This window comes from Camelus bactrianus, chromosome 14 (assembly GCF_048773025.1).
Source record: "Camelus bactrianus isolate YW-2024 breed Bactrian camel chromosome 14, ASM4877302v1, whole genome shotgun sequence".
NCBI lineage: Eukaryota > Metazoa > Chordata > Mammalia > Artiodactyla > Camelidae > Camelus > Camelus bactrianus.
In genome coordinates, this window is record NC_133552.1 from 63,662,065 (window position 1) to 63,680,489 (window position 18,425).

The following is an 18,425-nucleotide window of genomic DNA, read 5'->3' on the forward strand; positions in this document are numbered from 1 at the left end:
AATGAGGACTCCTCTGTAATTACTACTTCTCTCTTTCAATGGGGTGTAAGTCTTTCTCAGATAATGAAATTTTAGAATGAAGTTTATTAAGTTTGCTGTGGAAACTAGAGATATACCCACAGCCTGGCAAACTCTGCTTTGAACCGTGATTCCCAGGAGGACCATCAGTGGTGCCCATGGTGAGTGATGCTGGGATCTGGGGGCGGTGACACAAAGCTGCCTTGTCAGCCTTGCTTTCTGTCTAGGTCACTCTACCTCCACGCTGACAGCTGGACCCAAATTCATTGCAGAAGAAGGCGTCCTCGGCAAAAATGTCACATTACTGCGTGATTAACACAGGAAGCAAAATGGTGCTAAATTTTAAAAGTCAGGATGGCTTTCCAGTTTCAGGTAATGGTGGCCAGTGTCTGCACCACATCACTGAAAACAACAGAAAGAGGTCAGTCCCAATAAAGAACTTCTGAAGGAGGCGTTCGAGATGGTGCAGAGCGGATGCTCAGCGCTAGTCCTGCGGCCCCTAAGACAACACCCACTCTCTCATTCCAGCACTGTCTCTGTAGCTTTCAGTGTTAATTTAAGCCTATAACTTTTTCTTATTAACTAGCACCCTCTCCCTTTGCTGCAGGGAGCAAAAAAATCTGTATGAAGTAGATCCTTCAAATTAAGATATCCAGACCCTCTCAAGCTCAGTTTCAAAAAGCATGTGACAGAAATATATCAACAAGTTTAAAACCAGCAGAAATGAGGGGAAACCCATGTGTTTGTTAACTTAGTCATGTAAAATTTATTAAACGCGTAGCTGAGACTCTTGGAAGCCAACAAAGCTACTTTTACGTTTTTCACGTTATTCTTTGTGTATGTTTAGGTTAGTCAGATAATCCTGAATAGATTATTTTAGAAAGTCACTGTAGTGTGATGTTTATTCTAGGTATGCAAGTTGTTTCTACGCACTACCTTCGCGTTTTTAGAAAAGAAATCTTTTCTTGAAATGCGATGTCTAACACTGTTCAAAAAGACACTCTCTTGTTTCGAAAGGCATTTTGTTTAGTCCCATTTTAGCATTCCTTTAAAAAGTTTGATGGATGACTCTGGAAATTCAGCCAAGAGTGTTGTATCAAAAACTTGCTTGAATTTATCTAAAAACTCATAGTCGGTGCTGAACCTGAACTTGTTTGCCCAGAGCAGCACGGTCCCCGGCTGGCAGAGGTACACCATGGTGGCCAGCAGCTTGTCCAGGAAGTAGTGGTGGTAGACCACGTCGGAGGCCAGCACGTAGTCGTAATAGAAAGTCGACTTGGGGAAGTTTTGTTCCAGGCTCTCTCCCCAGACCAGCTCCCTCACTTCAGGCAGGTGTGCTGTTCGTCCCAGCGTGTTCTTTAAAAGGTTGTATTGCAGGTTCCCGAGCACGTCAGGCATATCTGTTGCTGTGACTTGAGCTCCTAAGAGAGGAAGAGAGAACTTGGAATAATTACCAGGAAATGTTTGGGCACATTCTCTCAGCGAAGAATAGAACCAGGTTCCTCACCTGGGCTCTGTGGACACACAGGCTGGAAAATTCTTTCTTGTGAGGACCCCACCCTGAGCCCTGTAAGATGTTTAGAACATCCCTGGGCTCCACCCACGAGATTCTGGTCACACCTCCCCTCCCAACCCCCAAGTCGTGACAATCAATGATGTCCCTAGATGTTGACAAACATCCTTTGTGAAGCAAAGATCACCTTGGGTTGAGAATCACTGAAATAGACTAATGTTCCTGTCTTTTAACAAACTAAGTTAAACAGCGCGGTTTGGGGAGATTTCAGCATAATTAACAAAAGATGCCAAGGTTCTTAGCATTTGCTTAGTGTAATAATTCATGTTTTTCCTTCTAAAATTGTTTTTATCTGAAGATTTCGGTTTTCTCTTACCTGAGGTATCAACACCCAGTTTTCTTTCCCCAAGGGATGGTCTATTTTGTGTAATTCTGCCCCCTACTAAATGCATTAAATTAATTTTTAGGCCTTTGAAAGCTAGTGATAAGGGTTCACAAAATCACCCCATTTCCAGATGGGTTTTGATAGAAAAAGATCTGTAACAGTGTCGGCAGAGGTTCCTGCCTCTTGCCCAAGGCCCAGGACTTAACCAGCATTTGGGGTATAAATCTGTCTTCACCTTGGATTAACTCACTTATTTTTTTCAAAATGTTGGTTATAATAGTTGCAATGGAAAGCAGGAGACAGTGTAACATAGTTGTTTACAACAGGGATTCAAGAGTCACACCTTCAGAATTTCAGCTTTGTCACACGGTCATCAATGGATTGGACAGGTTACTTAACCCCTCGAAGGCGTGATTATCTTTTCTAGGGTAACAGTAGTAATTCTTGCTCTTGATCAATTTTGGGGAGATTCGGTGAGTGAGATCACAACCAAGCACCTAAACCACAGCCTGTCTGTCGTACAGTGAGCACACAGTATCACTGTTGTCACAGTAAATGTCTTTCGAAACAAGGTCGCGAATAGACAAACCTAGAATACTGGCCACGATGGAGACAAGGCCTGGCCCAGCACCAATTTCAAGTATTTTAGCATCTTGGAGATTCAGTTCCTCTGTATGTTCCTCCAAATACTGGCACAAAGCCGTGGCCTGAAAAACATCCACAGTTGTCACCTGGACACTGGAGCGGTGGAAACCGGTGACCCCGTTCCCCACCGAAAGTTAAATACTGAAAGACATGTCATAGCTTCAGTTTGTTGAGGGGTTCATAAGAATCAAAGCACCCATGCACTGCTGTGTTTGGACCTCTGGAATATGGCAGCTCCAACACCCACCCAAGGAACTAGAGGAACGGACGTGTTAAATCGCCTGCATCAGAAGCCTCTTGACCCAACCCCAGGGAGAGGAAGACGAGACCAGCGCTGACAGAACCAGGAGGGGAGGGCCCAGGGCAGCAGCTCTGGCCAAGTCACATCAGGCCTCCACCCGCTTTACGGCTGTTTTGCATAAACTCCCACAGCACTTCCCTCCCGACTCGGTCAGCACTCAGGTTGGTTCGGACTTTGCCTGCTACACTGGACAACCGTGCAGTCATTTTTTAAAGTATTTCATCTGAGCCACACTTGACTGGCAGGACAGTGCTTCCCAAACTTGAGTGCGCTGTGCAGGTCACCTGGGGCCTGGGGCAGGAGGTCTGGCGGGGCTCAGGACCGCATTTCTCACAAGCCCCCGGGCGATGCTACTGCGGCTGGTCCAGGGCCCACGCTCTGAGTGGTAGCAAGGAGGTTACATCCTTTACACAGTAAAAAAAAAAATCATGAATAAATTAAGGGAGATTTTTGTACAGAAAATCAACGTCCCTTTCCTTGCTCCTCCATTCTCCTCTGCCTCCGCCTCCTGACCTGTCTATGAAAGATGGAAGGTATCTGATCTGCGTGGGGGTGTCAGGGGTGGGCCAGCGGGCGCCAGGTAGCAATGCCGCGGCTTCGAGTCTGGGCCGAGTGAGGCATGAGAGTGTTATGAGCTGGGAATGTGAATACTGAGGTGAAAAAGCCAAATGGACTCTCTAGTTTGCATGTTTCCAGCCTTGTCTTCCCCCTGGTTGCTCTAGACTCCTTACTTCCTATTTAGGGCAAGGCCAGAGCAGGGGCGGTGTGGACCATCTGAGCTCTCCCCACGGCCCGAGGCCACTTCCCTTCCTCCTTGTCTGTTCCTACTGAGCAGTCATCTCCTCTCGGGGACCCGAGGAGCAGGGGGCGGGACACGGAAACCGATTCCAGACAGCACCACCGGGAGCTAAGGGGCATACGGAGGCCCCGGAGAGATGGCCTGGGTGCTGAAGGATGGGCTGGGGGTGACGGCAGGAGAGGCGACGCCGCAGGGCAGGGCGGCGGGCTGAGGAACACGGTGCAAAGCAGCACCAGCCGTAGCGGGACCTCTGGAGCTGGGAGCTGAAGTTTGGAGGGAGGAGTTCTTTGGTTCTTGAGGAGAAAGGGTAATTATTCACCGAGTGGGGAGTGTTCAGTGTGAGATAGCATGTCACCCAGAGCCACCCAGACCTGTGCATTGAGAGGCTTTTGAAGGGATGGCTGTAGGCTTCCTTCCTGAAGTGCCCTGGGCCCGTCGGGTGCCACCTGGAGGAGGATCCCCCCTCCCCAGGAACAGCTGCATCTTTTGGCGTTGCCACCACCGCCCCCTCCCTTTCTAGTCCTATTAGCAAACTCAAAAAGCACCCTCTGTCAGCTGCTCCTGAAGTCACACACTCTAGAAACCCTTCTGCAGCTCTTAGGAAACCAAGGTCCCAAGAGGGGCCAGGGTTTGGTGCATGAAAGGCTGAGGCCTTATTAAAACAGTCCAGTGGACAAATACTCTCTCCATTGCTGATCTCTGAGGCGCTGCTGAAGGTGTCTGTCAGACCCTGCTAGTGGGGAGCCGTGCAGCAGCTTGCTAGTTTCTGACCTGTGACGCCAAAGAAAAACCCTTATCTGGAGGAAATCCTACTTCTGTTAAGCAAAGGGGTAAAAATTGAGCTTCCTTGGGTGGGAACGGGATGGGTGGAGCTGTAAGAGCCTGGGGCCCGAGGCTGGCCCTCCACTTCTCAGCCCTTCGTCTCCCCTCCCTGGCCACCTAGGAGAGAGCTCCTGATCACGGCCACCCGATGGACCAGCAGGTCTGAGTCCCCCGGGAGGATGTAAGAAATGCTGCCCAGACCACCCTCCCCCATCCACAACCTCCTGAATCAAAATCTGCATTTAACAAGAACCCAGAAGGAGCCACGTCCCTCCGTGCTAACAGCTGAGCAGTTCTGGTCTGAAGCCTCTCCGAGCACCAGCATGAGAACCTCCGTGGTGACAAGAACGAGGGTGCTGGCCCCAAGGGCCACTGTCCCAGCCTGATCCTGCACCACGCCCCCAGTGGAAACAGCACACACAGCCTGAACATAACAGGTTTTCTGGCTCTAAACTCAGGGTTTCCACCCATCGCAGGGCCGTGCTCGTAGGACCATTGCAGGCGGAACATGAGCTGAAGCACCGCTTCCTGAGCACTTCCACTGGGACCTGCACACCATGCAGCGGGAGTGGCCCAAAGGTGCAGGCTGCAAAAGCTAAACTCTCAACACTTTTTTCTGATTTTTTTCTTAATTCATATGAATTTTTCATCCTACTTCCTGATATATTCAAGGTTATTTTAAAGTAAAAAATAATGTTTCAAGAAACATAGCATACAGGGAAGTCATTGCTTCTAGGAGAGATGCCGTGTGTCTGCAGAGTCTAAGCACACCAGCAGCCCCCCCCCGGGGGGCCATCAGTTGACCCTCAACTTGAGAAGCGCGGATGTTAAGGCACTTGGTGACACAGGTGTATGAGAGTGCTGTTATCGTCCCCAGAAATCCTGACACCCCGACATGGCGGTTCCCTCACCCCTGGCCACACCACTGCTCCGTAACTCTCTATCGACTCCTGAATGACGATCTTCTTGCCTGCAAACAGGTAGTACTCCTGAGTGTAGCTGGCGTAATTTGCAGGAACAAATTTCAGGAGGCTTTGAAGTGATGGTTCTATCTTGTTAGAATCTGTGGGACAGAAAGCAGGTTTCATGATTTGTTGACTGACCACAAATACACGCTTGGTACAGTGAGTAAAAGGGGAACAGGTGGAGCAGTCTTCACGGAGAGGGGGGTGTCCCCAGGACAGTGGCTGCACACTAGTGGGGTGACAGGGACATAAAATTCCAAGGGGATGGAATTTTTATCATATGATGGAATGCCAAAGGGTGCCCTGGGCCCTTCCCTCAATTCGGGAGAAGACAGACATGCGGTGGGCCCATCCCTCCCTCTGTCTGGATGAGGAGGAAGCTAGCCGCCCGCAGAATGGCACAGAGGAACCATCGGCATAAGGAAGACCGAGGCTGGCATGGACCTGACTATTTTTAGGTCTTGAAGTAACCTTCCCACATGTTGGCTGGAACGTGTTCCTTAAATCCTTCCTACGGCTCCTCAAAAGGTACAGGTCACCCAAAGACAGCCAGCTCCACAGTCGTGGGGGAGGTTGTCAGATGAGCTCCAGCTATTAAGTTACGACTCCCTTAAATACTCCTTTACATGCCTGACCCACTCAAGCCGCTCTCGAATATCATATAAAATGAGAGGAAAAGGGCACCTGATCGGGGCTGACCTCATGGGAGCACAGAACATCAACGGGGTTGTGCAGAAGGTTTCAGAGTAAAAGGAACAGTGAGTCAAAAGGTCAGAGTGAGGATGCTGAGAATACGAAGGGGCTGAGGCAGGAAGGGGCGCTGCTGGTACCTGTGGTGGGAGGGCAGCAGCTGCGAGGAGTCTGGGGGAACCTGCCTGAGACCTGCCTTTGCTGCCTGAGCGATGCCTGGGAAACAGCCAGCCAGGGATGGAATACGGGAGGAGCTCGGATCAGAAACACACACTCGAGGTGGAAGAGGGGGTGAATTCAAGCTGAGGGGAGCTTCGGAGAGGCCTAACCAGGACCCACCCTCAGCTTTCGGGGATCACTGATTTCCACCCACACTAGACAGTTCTCCGCCATGGCTCTGCACACCGTTTGTAATGGGGTCCCAGTAAGAAGAGGACAGAAACGTGGAGAAAGCACTTCAGAATCTTGACAACAATTTGACCACGTCTATTGAATCTAATTATGAGAAACCAAAGCTCATATCATGTACGTATTTGCATTTTCATTTTGTTTTTCTAGAAATTCATTTTTGTTCTGTTTTACCAAAGAAAAGTGTCAAAATGGTCTCTGACCACAGTGTGAGCAAAGTGGCTGCCGGTGATGCTGGCAGCTCTCGGCCCTGGGTTCTGACCTGGTGTGTTCCAGCCCCAGAAGGAGAATTCTCTGTCCTGACCAAAAAGGCGAGCTTCCAGGGACCTGGAACTTCACCAAACTTTCCAGAACCTGCTGGCGAACAGTGGCCGATTCAGTCCTGAGACATTGTCCTATCCTGTCATGGGCCCCCATGGAGGCTGTGGGGAGGCCGTTGGGGGTTGGGGGTAGAGGCCTGTGGTCCTCACCTGCCTCCTGTAAGGGAAGCTACTGACATCTGACAATGTCAGCCCAACAGAGAGGACCCCGCTCCTCCTGTAGGCTCAGAGGTTGACTGTGCGTTCCGTTTCAGAGACAATGAGAAGGCAGAGGAACAGACCACGACGTGCCGGTGAGCATTTAACAGCCAGGTTGGGGCGGGCGGTAAGGAAGCCCTGACATGCAGGGTTCAGCCGTGACCACCGTGTAAACGCCATCACCTCTGTGATTTCAAAGGAGCAGCGACCACCCCAGAAGAGGCGCAGTGGCCGCCGGCAGGTAGCATTGCTACCACGGACTCCAGGCCTGTCGGCTGCTTAAGAGCACAGATCATCGTCAAATGTAGGGAAATCATTCATGATGAGACGTGAGTATTTGTTACCTAAGTTTTTACATATACCTTTGCCCTTTACATAACCCATTTCATTGTACATTTCTATAACTTAAATTTTACCAAAGGCCATGTTTAACAACCAGCTCGAGAAATTCCTGAAATCCACCAGCTGGTGCAGGCCCTCTGGTGCCCGGAGCCCATGGAGGGCCCTCCTTTCCCCAAGCTGCTCATCGCCGGACCCCCTACTCCAGCAGCCAGACCATCAGGGACTCAGGCTCCTGCCGGCTTCCCGTCCCTTCCTCTCGCCCAAGCCTTTCCTCCTTCCCCGCCTCCTCCCATGTGTCACTAACTGGAGGCTATCTTTTCTCTCAAGACTGTAGGAAAAGCCAATGGGCTGATTTTAAGTGGCTCATTCTTCCACAGGATGACAAATAATAACTTTCCGGGTCAACATTATAAAGAAACTTGGGCACATAAATTTCCTCCCATAAGACCTGTTTCTGTGCCGCAGAGATACAGAAATGTATGCTTATTGCACATTACTTTCACTTATTGTATCTATGCTAGCCTGATAGTTCTGGAGAGATCAGACTTTAGAGATAAGTAGAGTTGAATTTTTATGTAAACAATTTAGTAAAAATGAACAACACCCTGGTTTAGCAGAGTTGGGACAGAATTCTCCCCGTTCAATGATTATAAATGCTCTGAATGTGGTATCTTGGCTTTTATGACATCATGTGTTATGGCTGTTATTTATATACCGCTGAGCCCCTGCCCAGAAACGCAGTCTTCAATGTTTGCCTTGTCAGAATGGGAAAATGCACTTGGCTTTACAAGGAGCCACTGGATGACCCAGCTGCCAGGGGTACATTTTGGCCAAAAGCAGAAAGGAATCTAGCTTTTGTTTCTTTTTAAAAGTTCTGGCGACAAAAATCTATCTTAGATTTATACCCAGAGTGAAACAAAGTTGTGGACTTTGATAGGTAAATAATGAAAACATAGGGATGGCTCTGGGTGCTATGCATATAATAGCCTAAAGGCATTTTTCTACCAAGATTCACTAGAGGGAAAAATCTAGAGTTACCAGGAAACAGACATGCTCTGCCCCCTAGGTTCCCTGGAAAATGACATCACCAGGAAAAGAACTGAGGTGCTATGGAGGTGAGGAAGGATGTTACCTCCGGGGGGTCCGCTGCTGCCATCTGTGTGCAGAGCCTCCTCGTCCACCTCTATCTGGCTGTCTGGGGGGCTTGGTCCCTCCTGCAGGTGCGCGGGCTGCTGCTCGGAGCGCAGACACACGTCCATGACGGGAGCCGCTGGAGAGGAGAGAAGTGGCCAGGAGCGAGCACTCAGCCAGGCTGTCTGCATCGCCCAGAGCCTCTGCAAGGTGCAGCTTATCGCCTTAGCATCTGCTGAGCCGGAAGGAACACTTGCTTTTCAGCTTAGCTCCCGGGCAAAGAAAGCAGCCCCCCCCAGAGCTGCCATCCTGGTGTTGCAGAGCGGAGTGGAGGGAGACCATGAGCCATTACCCCACCTGCTCTGTGTGTGCAGAAAGGCAAAATCAGAGCCACCAGAGCCCGAGACCAGCACTGCGTCGCGGCGATCTAAAATGTACTTCCAAGAGCTCTTGGAACTGAATCTTGATAAAGAAGGTCTGATCCAGCCATGCATACCCCTGGAGGTACCTTGCGGACTGCAGATTAATGACATCATGGGTTTGGCCCCAACGCAGGGCTGCTCCCTTTCCGTCTGAGGCTTAGAGCAAGATAGTAGAAAGTGCCGGGGGCTGAGAGCCAAGAGGCTGGTTTGGCTTCCCGCTCTGACTCTTGGCAACTCACTTAATCCCCTCCATGCCATTTCCTCATCAGCAAAAGGGGCGGATCATTTCTGCCTACCTCCTAGGGCTGTGGCGAGCAGCAAGAGTGCAGAAGTGGTTCGTGCAGCACAGGAAAACTCTGCTGATTCAGAAGAGAGGACCTGGCTCTTGGGCTCATTGATCAGCATCAGACTCATGGCCCCTGACCTGGCTGCAGGGCTCCTCGCGTTGTTGCCAAGCCCCATTCTCGTGATTTGAGTGCATCGATTCATCTGATCCTCACAGCAAACCCTCTGAAGCAGAAGCTATTATTATGCCTCTTCTCAGATGAGAGACATTCGGGCACAGAGAGATTCAGAAGCAGCCCAGGAGCTCACAGTTGGCCAGCAGCAGGGCCAGGAGTCCAATCCAGGAGGTCCAGATGCAGGATCTGCATTCTTGACCACCAGGCGGGACACGGCTTGGTTTCCTGGCTTGGTTTGCCCTGAAATTACTCGTAATGCTTAGTTGTCACAGTTGTTTTCTAGTCTTTTTTTACAAAATGTAAATAGTTTTCCTGATTTGTTTTTACACCCCAGAGTTGCCCCATCATATTGCTTCAGCCAACTGGGAGCGCCACCAGCCACACCGGCAACACCATTACGAATTCGTTGACTCTAGTGAGCAGACAGACAGAACACCAGAAAGAGCGCGCGGGTCTTCAGCGAGCGTAATTCCACTCCACGCCTGGAGCGGTTGCGTGTCCCTCGCGTTCACGTGCAGCAGATTGCACACAAATGTTTGCTCCTCTTCTCCAGCTCACCAAGGCAGCCAGCAGAGCTCTTCCAGCCTGTGCTCTCTCCTCCCGCAGATACTTGCTCCTTCTTTTCAACTTCCTCCCAACTCCAGGAAGTTAGTTGTTCCCCTCAAAGATAGCTGACTGGTTGTTTGTGGGTACCCAGAGCATCTTCAGGGCAGAAGTCTCAGTGCTGGGCTGAGGGGCCTGCCCTGGAATCTTGGCCGTGCGATGTACAATCTTTGTTGAAAATGTGGATAATGGTGATGCCGACATCACATGACGGTTGTAGGAATTAAGCAAGGTAATTTATGCAAATCCTCTCCCACGTCCAGTATCAATTGCTAATCTAATCTCCAAAGCTCTCTCCAAAGACATAGTCAGGCAATACAGCACTGGATGCGGGACACCCACCCGGCACCATTGGAGTCTGCACATTGAATTTAAGACATTTCTCCATTTTGCACTCAAAAACTAGTACTATTTTTGTCCAAATAACAGGTGATATTTTCCTTGTGAAGTGAAATGACCCTCTCCCCATCATTATAGCTGGCATGAGAGATTGTTTCCCCAAAAAGCAACCTAGAAAATAACTACAGAAATCTACCGAGTGTTCATTATTTATTAGTTCAATACATCATATGATCTATAGCATATGTTAGTATTTAAGAGTTAGGAAGTTCAGAGAATGGCTCCTTGTTAGAACTCTCAAAATAAGTTTGAACTGTTAATTTAAACATATCTTTACCTTGTGCAGCAGACGAGATTTGAGATTTCTGTGCACCCTTTAACCCCCAATGTTTTATATAGATCTGCACCTAAAAGGATTAGCATTTTATGAACAAAAGCCAGCCAGTGGACGTCCAAGTTATTTAGGGTAGCATTATCCACCAGTACTCAGACACATTACTTTGCTAGAATTTCTTTTCTCTCTCTCTCTCTGTGCCATTCTCAGTTCTCATTTTTCTGCCTTACACACACACACACACACACACACACACACACACACAATTCTTGCAACATGAAATGGAATCGCTCTCAAAAGATCCGGAAAATCACTCCAGCCGGACAGAGGTTGGTATCCAGTTGCTGTGATGTGATTTGAAATATAAACATATGTTTCACTTTAAAAAGGAGCGGGGCGGGGGTGAGGGGGACAGTCGGGGTTTCATGCGGACCTGCAGACTGTGTTCATCAGTCCAGCTCCTGTGGCTGAAGGAAAGGGCGTGCCTGCTGTGGGCTCTGTCCTGGACCCTGAATCCAGCAGCCAGAAATAATACAAGACTCTCCAGAGAGGAGGGCTGGAGAACGTCTATCCATCAGATGGGACGTGAGTCAAAGGCTTTAAGTCGCATAAGTGGTAGTTAGTTGGGGCAGCTATCAACGGGAAATCAGAAAACCCTCCCCAGAAAAAGCAAACCACTGTAATTGAATTGGAATAAGAGGCAGTTAAAAAGGAAGGAGGAAAACCATGTGCTCATTTAGGAAGCCTGGAAACCCTTGAAATAGAATAAGGGCGCATGGGAATTAAATAGTCCCTTGGGTTTGTGAGGGGCCAGGCTGCTCCAGCGAGCGGACGGAGGGATACAGCTCGAGTAGATGCCAGAGCCTTTTTTTTTTTAACCAAACTTTGGAGCTCTCTTCTCTGCTGTCATTTTTTTTTTTTTTCCTTTAGTCTACTTCTTTTAACTCTGGCTCTTCATCCAGATGTGCTGGAGTCTCATGACTACCTCTGTCCCACCCCCTGAGATGAAGGGAGGGGCCTGGAACCTTCCAAACCTGTCATTCCAATGCTTTCTTATTCCCCACGTGGTCAGGCTGTGACCCAGGTGTCATCACCCCTGTGAGAGACAGCAAAAAATGCTGCTCGTTACAATTCTGTGAGTGACTTTTACAACCTGATTGCCATTTGTATGAACATATATATGTATATTTACAAACACACACATTTATTCTCAAGCTTTCAAATGAAAAGGATAAAGAAGAAAAATATTTTGAATCTCTTTTAATCTCACTACCTGGGCAAGGAAGCCTGACCAACATTTTTTGGTGTCAACTTCTAGGTTTTCTTGTATAAACCTTATCAAAGCCATCTGACCGACAATGAAACTGCATAGGAATACATACCTCTTTGACCTAGTATGGAATATTCTATTATTTTTTAAGAGTTTCTTTTTAATATTTTCTTTAAAAACCATCTTTTCAGCAGCTGCTTTAAGAAACGAAACAGGGTTCTAGTCCTTGGACCTGAAATAAATTAGTCCAAGCCTCCTGAACGCTGGACTGTAGGCAGGGATGTGTCAGAATTACCTGGAAGCTTTAAAGTACTCTGGGCCCCTGGAAATTCTTGTTCAACGGTCTAAGAAAGAGCCTCGAAGTTTGAACTCCCCGTCTGACTGTTCCCCTGTCCAGCTACGGGGCAGGGGACACGTGAGATGCTTTCACACAGTTGAAGTACGGCCCCCCGAGGAGAGATTAGCTTCTGCCTGGCTCTGCGGGGACCGCCGATGAAGTAAGTTCCCGGGAGGCAGGTTTGGGAGCACTAGGAAAGATCTTTGTCACAGGCAAGGCAGTGGAACAACTGGCCTCAGGGAGCCTGCCATGGTGGCATGTGGGCCAGATTCGGATTAGAAGATGCAGGGTTGGATGAAAGATTTACACAGGGTCAGTGAGAGGGCTACATCTGTGCACCACCGCCTTTCTCCATCAGCGTGGGCTCCGAGGTGTCACGGGGCTTTCTTCCCATTGAGCCCAGCCGTCTCGGCCAACGGTCCTCAGCATGGAGGGGTCCTCTCCTCCTCCCAGGGATATTGGGCAATTTGCAGACTTCTTGCTTGTCACAACTCGGGGAGGCGCTATTGGCATCTGGCGCTGCCAGACGTTGTATGTTACGCAGGACCCCCCCCCCCGCCCCCACCGCAGCAGAGACCCGCCCAGCCCAGAATGTCAGCAGGGCCCAGGCTGAGAACCCTGGTCTAGGCGATGGACTGGAGTTGCCACGCAGGTAAATTCTAGTTGTCCTCCCGTGTATACCACCTCCCAGCAAGTGGTCCCTGCCTCCTCTGCCTCAGGGACCTCACGTATGAGACGGGTGGTTCGCACTAACGCATGTCAGGTTCAGAGCTAGGGCCTCACACGCCCCGACGCCACAGCCCCTGGCTTTGTCTGGCTTCTCCCAGGGGCAGACCCAGTGACAAGCATTTCCGAGAGTGTATTTTATTTCAGCAAGTGAGTTAGAGAGGATGATCCAGGGAAAGGGCAGCCGCCAGCAAAGGGTGTTAAATGAAGTCAGGGGGTGATTAAAAACTTAAACCTGTGGGGGAGGGCTGGGAAACGAGGCGAAATACTCAGCTCGGAATTATTCCACTGCAGGTGCACAGGGCTTCCGGCGTGTCTGCACGTCAGCACGCCAGCACAGACGCAGAGACCAGCAACGGGCGCGCTCGGGGGTGTCCGAGAGGCGAGTGAGACGGTGCCCTTCCTTTCCACAAGGGTAAGGGGTAAGTGTTATGTATCTGGAAGGATTTGGCACAGCGTCTGGTGTCTAGGAGGGCACTCGTAAGTCCACGTGTTGTGTTCAATTGTATGCCGTTCAAGCAGTGGGTAGACTCGGTAGGGCTCCTGGGAGGGGTGCTGGGTCGTTCACCAAATCAAATGGAAAAGCTAGGCATCGGGGCTTGAGAAATAAAGGGCCCAGGGCTGCTCTGGTCCCCGATGGTCAGCCGCAGGACTTCACGGGCCTTCTCTTTGAGCAGAGCTGTGGGGAGCCCCCACCACAGCCACCTTCCGCCTCGTGTACCTGTGCTCGAGTGTCAGGATCTGGGGGAAATGGTTCTCATGGGTCTCACTTGGTCATTTGCTCTGCCTGGTAGTCAGCTGGTCGGTGTGAGAGAAGCACCCCTCCCACTCATGAGGGGTGGGGCGCACAAGCAAGACTGGTGTGTGGTCCTCCTCCCCTCTCTGGCCACCCTGTGCGTACACACTTTCTTATTTTCATAAATACAACTTCAAAACGGGGGCTTATCCTCTCTGCAATAAAAGACAATCTAAGTCTTGTTGGTTATTCCCTCTGGAGGGAGTGGCGCCATTCCTCTCCAAGCTGAAGCCTCTAGACAGTGGCCATTTCTTCCTTCGTTCCATGCTTCTCCCTCAACAGGCAGGCGTTCCCGGGAGACCACAGACAATAACCTGATGCGCTGTGTCATCACTGCCTACTGTGGGCTGCCACTCCCATCTCCGAATATGAACCAGAGGCTCCCTGATCTTCACATGAACTTCCCCAAACGCTCTGCCGAGGAAGGGGTGCTGATCAGACTGTGGTAGGAATTCACTTCTGGGAAAGTGGGGGTTTCAGTGGTGAGCTAGTTGTTCTCTAAAACCCCTGGTAGCCACTAACATTCAAAAAAGGGTGTGATTTCCCGTGTGTCACGCAGAAAAACTTTGATCACAGTGAAATGCAACGCCAGAATTTCTGGTCCCTCAATTAGCCGGTAACACAGTGGTTCAAAGTTCATGATCCTCTCTGTCAAATGATTCAAGGCTGCTACCAGCAACACCCGCCCCTTAGTTGCCAGACTTCTGGGGACACCCGGACAGTGCTGGGGAAGGGGGCTGGTGATACTGCCGTGGGGGTGTATGGATTTAGACCACCTGGCCCTGAGGAGGGTCAGACACGGTGAACCTGCACAGAAAGATCTTAAAATGGGACCCTTCTTGTCTTGCTTTTGGCTGGAACATGAAGACGACAGATTCCTTGCCACGGTAAAGGAAGACTGCCATCAGAAATGCTAAAGTAGGGATTCAAAAACATCCAGGCAACACTTAAATTTTGTCAAGCTTGTGGACATACCTAGAAGAATTTCCTTGTTTCATCTTAAATGCCCCTGAGATAACGACAAACATGACCAGTGAGGAAGGAAGGAAGAATATGAGTGAAATAACCCAGTATGTTTGGAAAGAGCAAGTGAAGTTAGAGTCATTTCATTTTAAAAATAGCACATGCCTGTTCCTAAGCATTTGAGTTGGCGCTTAACCACACAGAAAGGAATGGCTCCCCATAAATTATCTGCCTTATAAAGTGGCTCTGACGGGGGACCATGAGTAGCCTTAGATGCATTTTGGAGAAGAGTTTGCTTCATTATTTGCTTCTATTTTTAACGTTTTCTCAAGCCAGTTCTTAAAACAGATTTCCACACCCCCTCAAAGAAATTTCATTGTTATTTTAGAAGAATCTTCGACTGCAACCATGTATAAATCACAATTGGTGATTGCCAGGGTTCATGTCGTCAAAATAGCCAAGAATTCTTTGGAGCTGAACTAAAAGCCTGTGATACTGTGGAGGAATGTCATGCTTGGGAAATGGGGTTAGATAAGAAATTCTGATATCAAAATATCTACAACATAAGGGTTCATTGGCTGATAACATTCCTCTTAATTTAATATTTAATAAATGATAGTTTTCTGATGCTCATCTTATAGGGATAGGTGGAACCAAATGAATCTATCATATGGGAAAAAAAAATCCCTTTACAGTAATTCAATTTTGAAAGTGAGGATGGGAGAGGATCCTCAGTTCCAGCCTCACTGTCAGACCCGGGACAACAAAGCAGAAATGACCACGCGAGCCTTACAACTGTCCAGATGCCTCCGATGCCATCTGTTCTTTCCATTTTGCCATCAGCTGCTTGGAAATGGCACTTTTTAGAGGGGCTTAGTGGGTAAGCAATCATGCTCCGATTTTAGCAACAGCAGTTGACCTGTGTTGAACAGAAAGACAATAATTTGTTCCCAACAGATTTCTATTAGGAAAGAATGTTTACCTGATGGGACTATTCTGGGATGTGCCACAATGGAGAATTCCTGTCATTCTTTCCCCTCATTCTAGGGCAGACTCGATTTGGGAAGCACGTGTTCTCATCGAGGGCTGTGCTGTCATGGATTTGGGGAAATACGCCAAATGATTTCAGTATCAATCCAGGCGAGGAGAAGCGAGAGAGGCGTGGCAGAGCAGAGGCACAGGCCGTGTCCTGTCCGTGGGGCCCAGCCGTCCCACCCTCCCACCGTGGGATCTCAGAGAAGTCCCAGCTCCGGGCTCCGTTCCCTTCATCTCCTGGGGATGGAACCACCTCTCACATACCGACTCCACAGGTCCACTGGGGGCTCAAGTGAGACAAAGTATATGAAGAGACAGGGCCTACGTAGGCATCATCGCTGGTGCACTCAAGAGGAGTTTGGATCCTATGTTGTGTGTGCATCAATAAAGTCACAAAAGAAAGGAAGCGTTCACTTCTGGCCACGGAGCTGATGAACCTGGCGCCTGTGTCCCTCCCATCCCCAACACAGAAAACACCAGCTGACGTCTTTTCAAAGATGCTTTAGAAATGCATATCCAGGCCCGAAAGAGAAACCCCTAGATGCCCTAAAAGACGAAGGAAATCAAAGCCTCAGGAGGAAGTGAATGAGTTCGTGCCACCACAGCCCGGGGTGTGCTAGCTGGGTGCTGGCCTGGAAACCAGAGGCTTTGGGGTCTTGATGCATTCAGAGGACAGAAGATATGTCCTTGGGAAGACAGGATGTGAGATCTGGGACCAAGGTTTGGGGGGACCTGATATTTATACAACCTGGGGGGAGTGTCCTCCTTAAGGAAAAAAACTTTTAATTACAAATACAAAATTGATTAGAAAAGTAACATTGACTTAGAAATTACCAAAATTAACAAAAGATGAAAAATAGAGTAATTTTAAAATAACACGTTAATAATCACAATTTGCTGTATAATAAATATTATTATAACTATGTAATATATTGTATTATATAATTATAACCTTAATAATTATTCTAATAGTATATTAAATATTATATCAATTAACTTCCTGGAACACTTTAAAAATATTTCCCAAGTTTTTGCCTGCCTGCTTTTTGATTAGTTTATAAGACAACAATATAATATATTTCTTAGAGAAGATAAGGTAGAATGATTAGAAAGAAAGAAATTTATTTCATGCAGTAGGATTTTCCATATGGAATATTCAATCAATCCTATCAACAAACCATTAGAACTAATGGAAGAATTCATTTGCACAAACAATATCATACACTAGCAACATTTTAGAAAGGGTGATTCTGAAAGTACACAATTTGCAATATAAACAAAATGATAAGGAACCAAGGAATGAATCTGTTAAAGTTGTTACAGGAAATTGTCTTTTTCATATCTTTCCCTTCAGTTAGTGGAAACACAGCTCCATAAATACCCCCATTACCGTGGGATGGAGGTGACATGAGCTGTCATAACCCACCCGCTAGGACATTCGCCAATAATGACGCCTTTCTCCCTACAGTTGTTGACTAGAATTTCAGCAAGAAGACTCAGACACTTTTAGAGCTTCACATAGTGCCTCTCTCTTTCTTTCTCTCTGTTTTTCTTTTTCTTGTCTTTAGTTATTCAGTTCAAGCGTACTGCACTTTTATTTAGTTATATCAAAATCAATGGAGAGAAAATCCTGAAGCAGGGAGATGAACGTAAACTGGAGAAATCTTGCAGAATCACAGAATAATTCTCAGTGCTTCCAGAGACAGAAGAAGCCACTGAGATGGACCCACACTCCTCCTAAGAGAGTGAAAGTTCACAGCCTCTGGAATTAAAGGTGACATTTGCCGCATCCTATCTCTTTGATTCCAAACGGTATTGTCAACTGTAATGAGAACTTGATGTCTTTTTAATTGGTATCGTGAACACATACATTGGCCAAAGAGGAAAGAAAGGTGTGTGTGTGTGCTTGTACGAGTGTGCTATCAAGAGACTGGTAATGCTGCCTGATGTGTGTACATGTGCTTTTCAGTTTTCAAAACCTATTTATATCCGGGGGAGAGGAGGTGGGAAGGGATAAATTGAGAGTTTGAGATTTGCAAATACTAATAACTATATATATATAAAATAGATAAAAAACAAATTTGTTCTGTATAGCACAGGGAACTATATTCAAAATCTTGCAGTAACATAATGAAAAAGAATATGAAAACGAATATATGTTATGTCTATGTCAACAATATGCTGTACACCAGAAATTGACACATTGTAACTGACTATACTTTAATTTTTAAGAACACCTATTCATAAACTTTGTCTCATTTGATGCTCACAGCAATTTTGTAGGATCCACAGAAACAGCATCCATACCAGGGGACAGAGTAGGAGGAAAGTTTCAATCAGTCATCTCCACAAGGTGGCTTAGAGGACAGCAATCTTTACCAGAGGGAAAGGAAACTAATGGGTCAAATAAAAACAAACTTTGTCCATGAAAGAAATAATTGATAAGCCGGACTTCATTCAAATTAAAACCCTCTGCTCTCCAAAGGATAAATACACGGCAAAGGAACAAGACAGGCCACAGATTGAGAGAAAATGTTTGCAAAAGACATATCTGATAAAGGACTGTTATCCAAAATATACAAAGAACCCTTAACATTCAATA

At 47.8% G+C, this 18,425-nt stretch overlaps 1 protein-coding gene and 2 long non-coding RNA genes across 3 annotated transcripts; 2 read left to right on the forward strand and 1 right to left on the reverse strand.

Annotated features, from left to right (window-relative positions):
• Positions 1 to 15: 15 nt before the first annotated feature.
• Positions 16 to 9,390, reverse strand: METTL21C (methyltransferase 21C, AARS1 lysine). Its single transcript, XM_010958015.3, has 4 exons — positions 8,539 to 9,390; positions 5,395 to 5,546; positions 2,506 to 2,623; positions 16 to 1,439 (listed from the first exon to the last, which is right to left on the reverse strand). The coding sequence occupies exons 1-4, from the start codon at positions 8,726 to 8,728 to the stop codon at positions 1,045 to 1,047; spliced, it is 855 nt and encodes a 284-aa protein (XP_010956317.3). The 5' UTR covers positions 8,729 to 9,390; the 3' UTR covers positions 16 to 1,044.
• Positions 5,561 to 8,479, forward strand: LOC141579783 (uncharacterized). The gene is made up of 3 exons (XR_012511759.1): positions 5,561 to 6,663; positions 7,121 to 7,159; positions 7,264 to 8,479. It is a non-coding gene; the product is annotated as an uncharacterized LOC141579783 (long non-coding RNA).
• Positions 9,391 to 11,139: 1,749 nt separating the features above from the next.
• On the forward strand, positions 11,140 to 16,674 carry LOC141579820 (uncharacterized). The gene is made up of 3 exons (XR_012511832.1): positions 11,140 to 12,463; positions 13,324 to 14,270; positions 15,836 to 16,674. It is a non-coding gene; the product is annotated as an uncharacterized LOC141579820 (long non-coding RNA).
• Positions 16,675 to 18,425: the final 1,751 nt, after the last annotated feature.

Bases quoted from the DNA above. Each gene is read 5' to 3' on its own strand.
- METTL21C (XM_010958015.3), bottom strand. From the start codon at position 8,728: ATGCAGACAGCCTGGCTGAGTGCTCGCTCCTGGCCACTTCTCTCCTCT. The intron at 2,624-5,394 runs GTGAGGGAACCG...GATGTTTTTCAG, and splicing joins GAGCAGTGGTGTGGCCAGGG to GCCACGGCTTTGTGCCAGTA. The intron at 1,440-2,505 runs GTTTGTCTATTC...TTCCTCTCTTAG, and splicing joins CATCGTGGCCAGTATTCTAG to GAGCTCAAGTCACAGCAACA.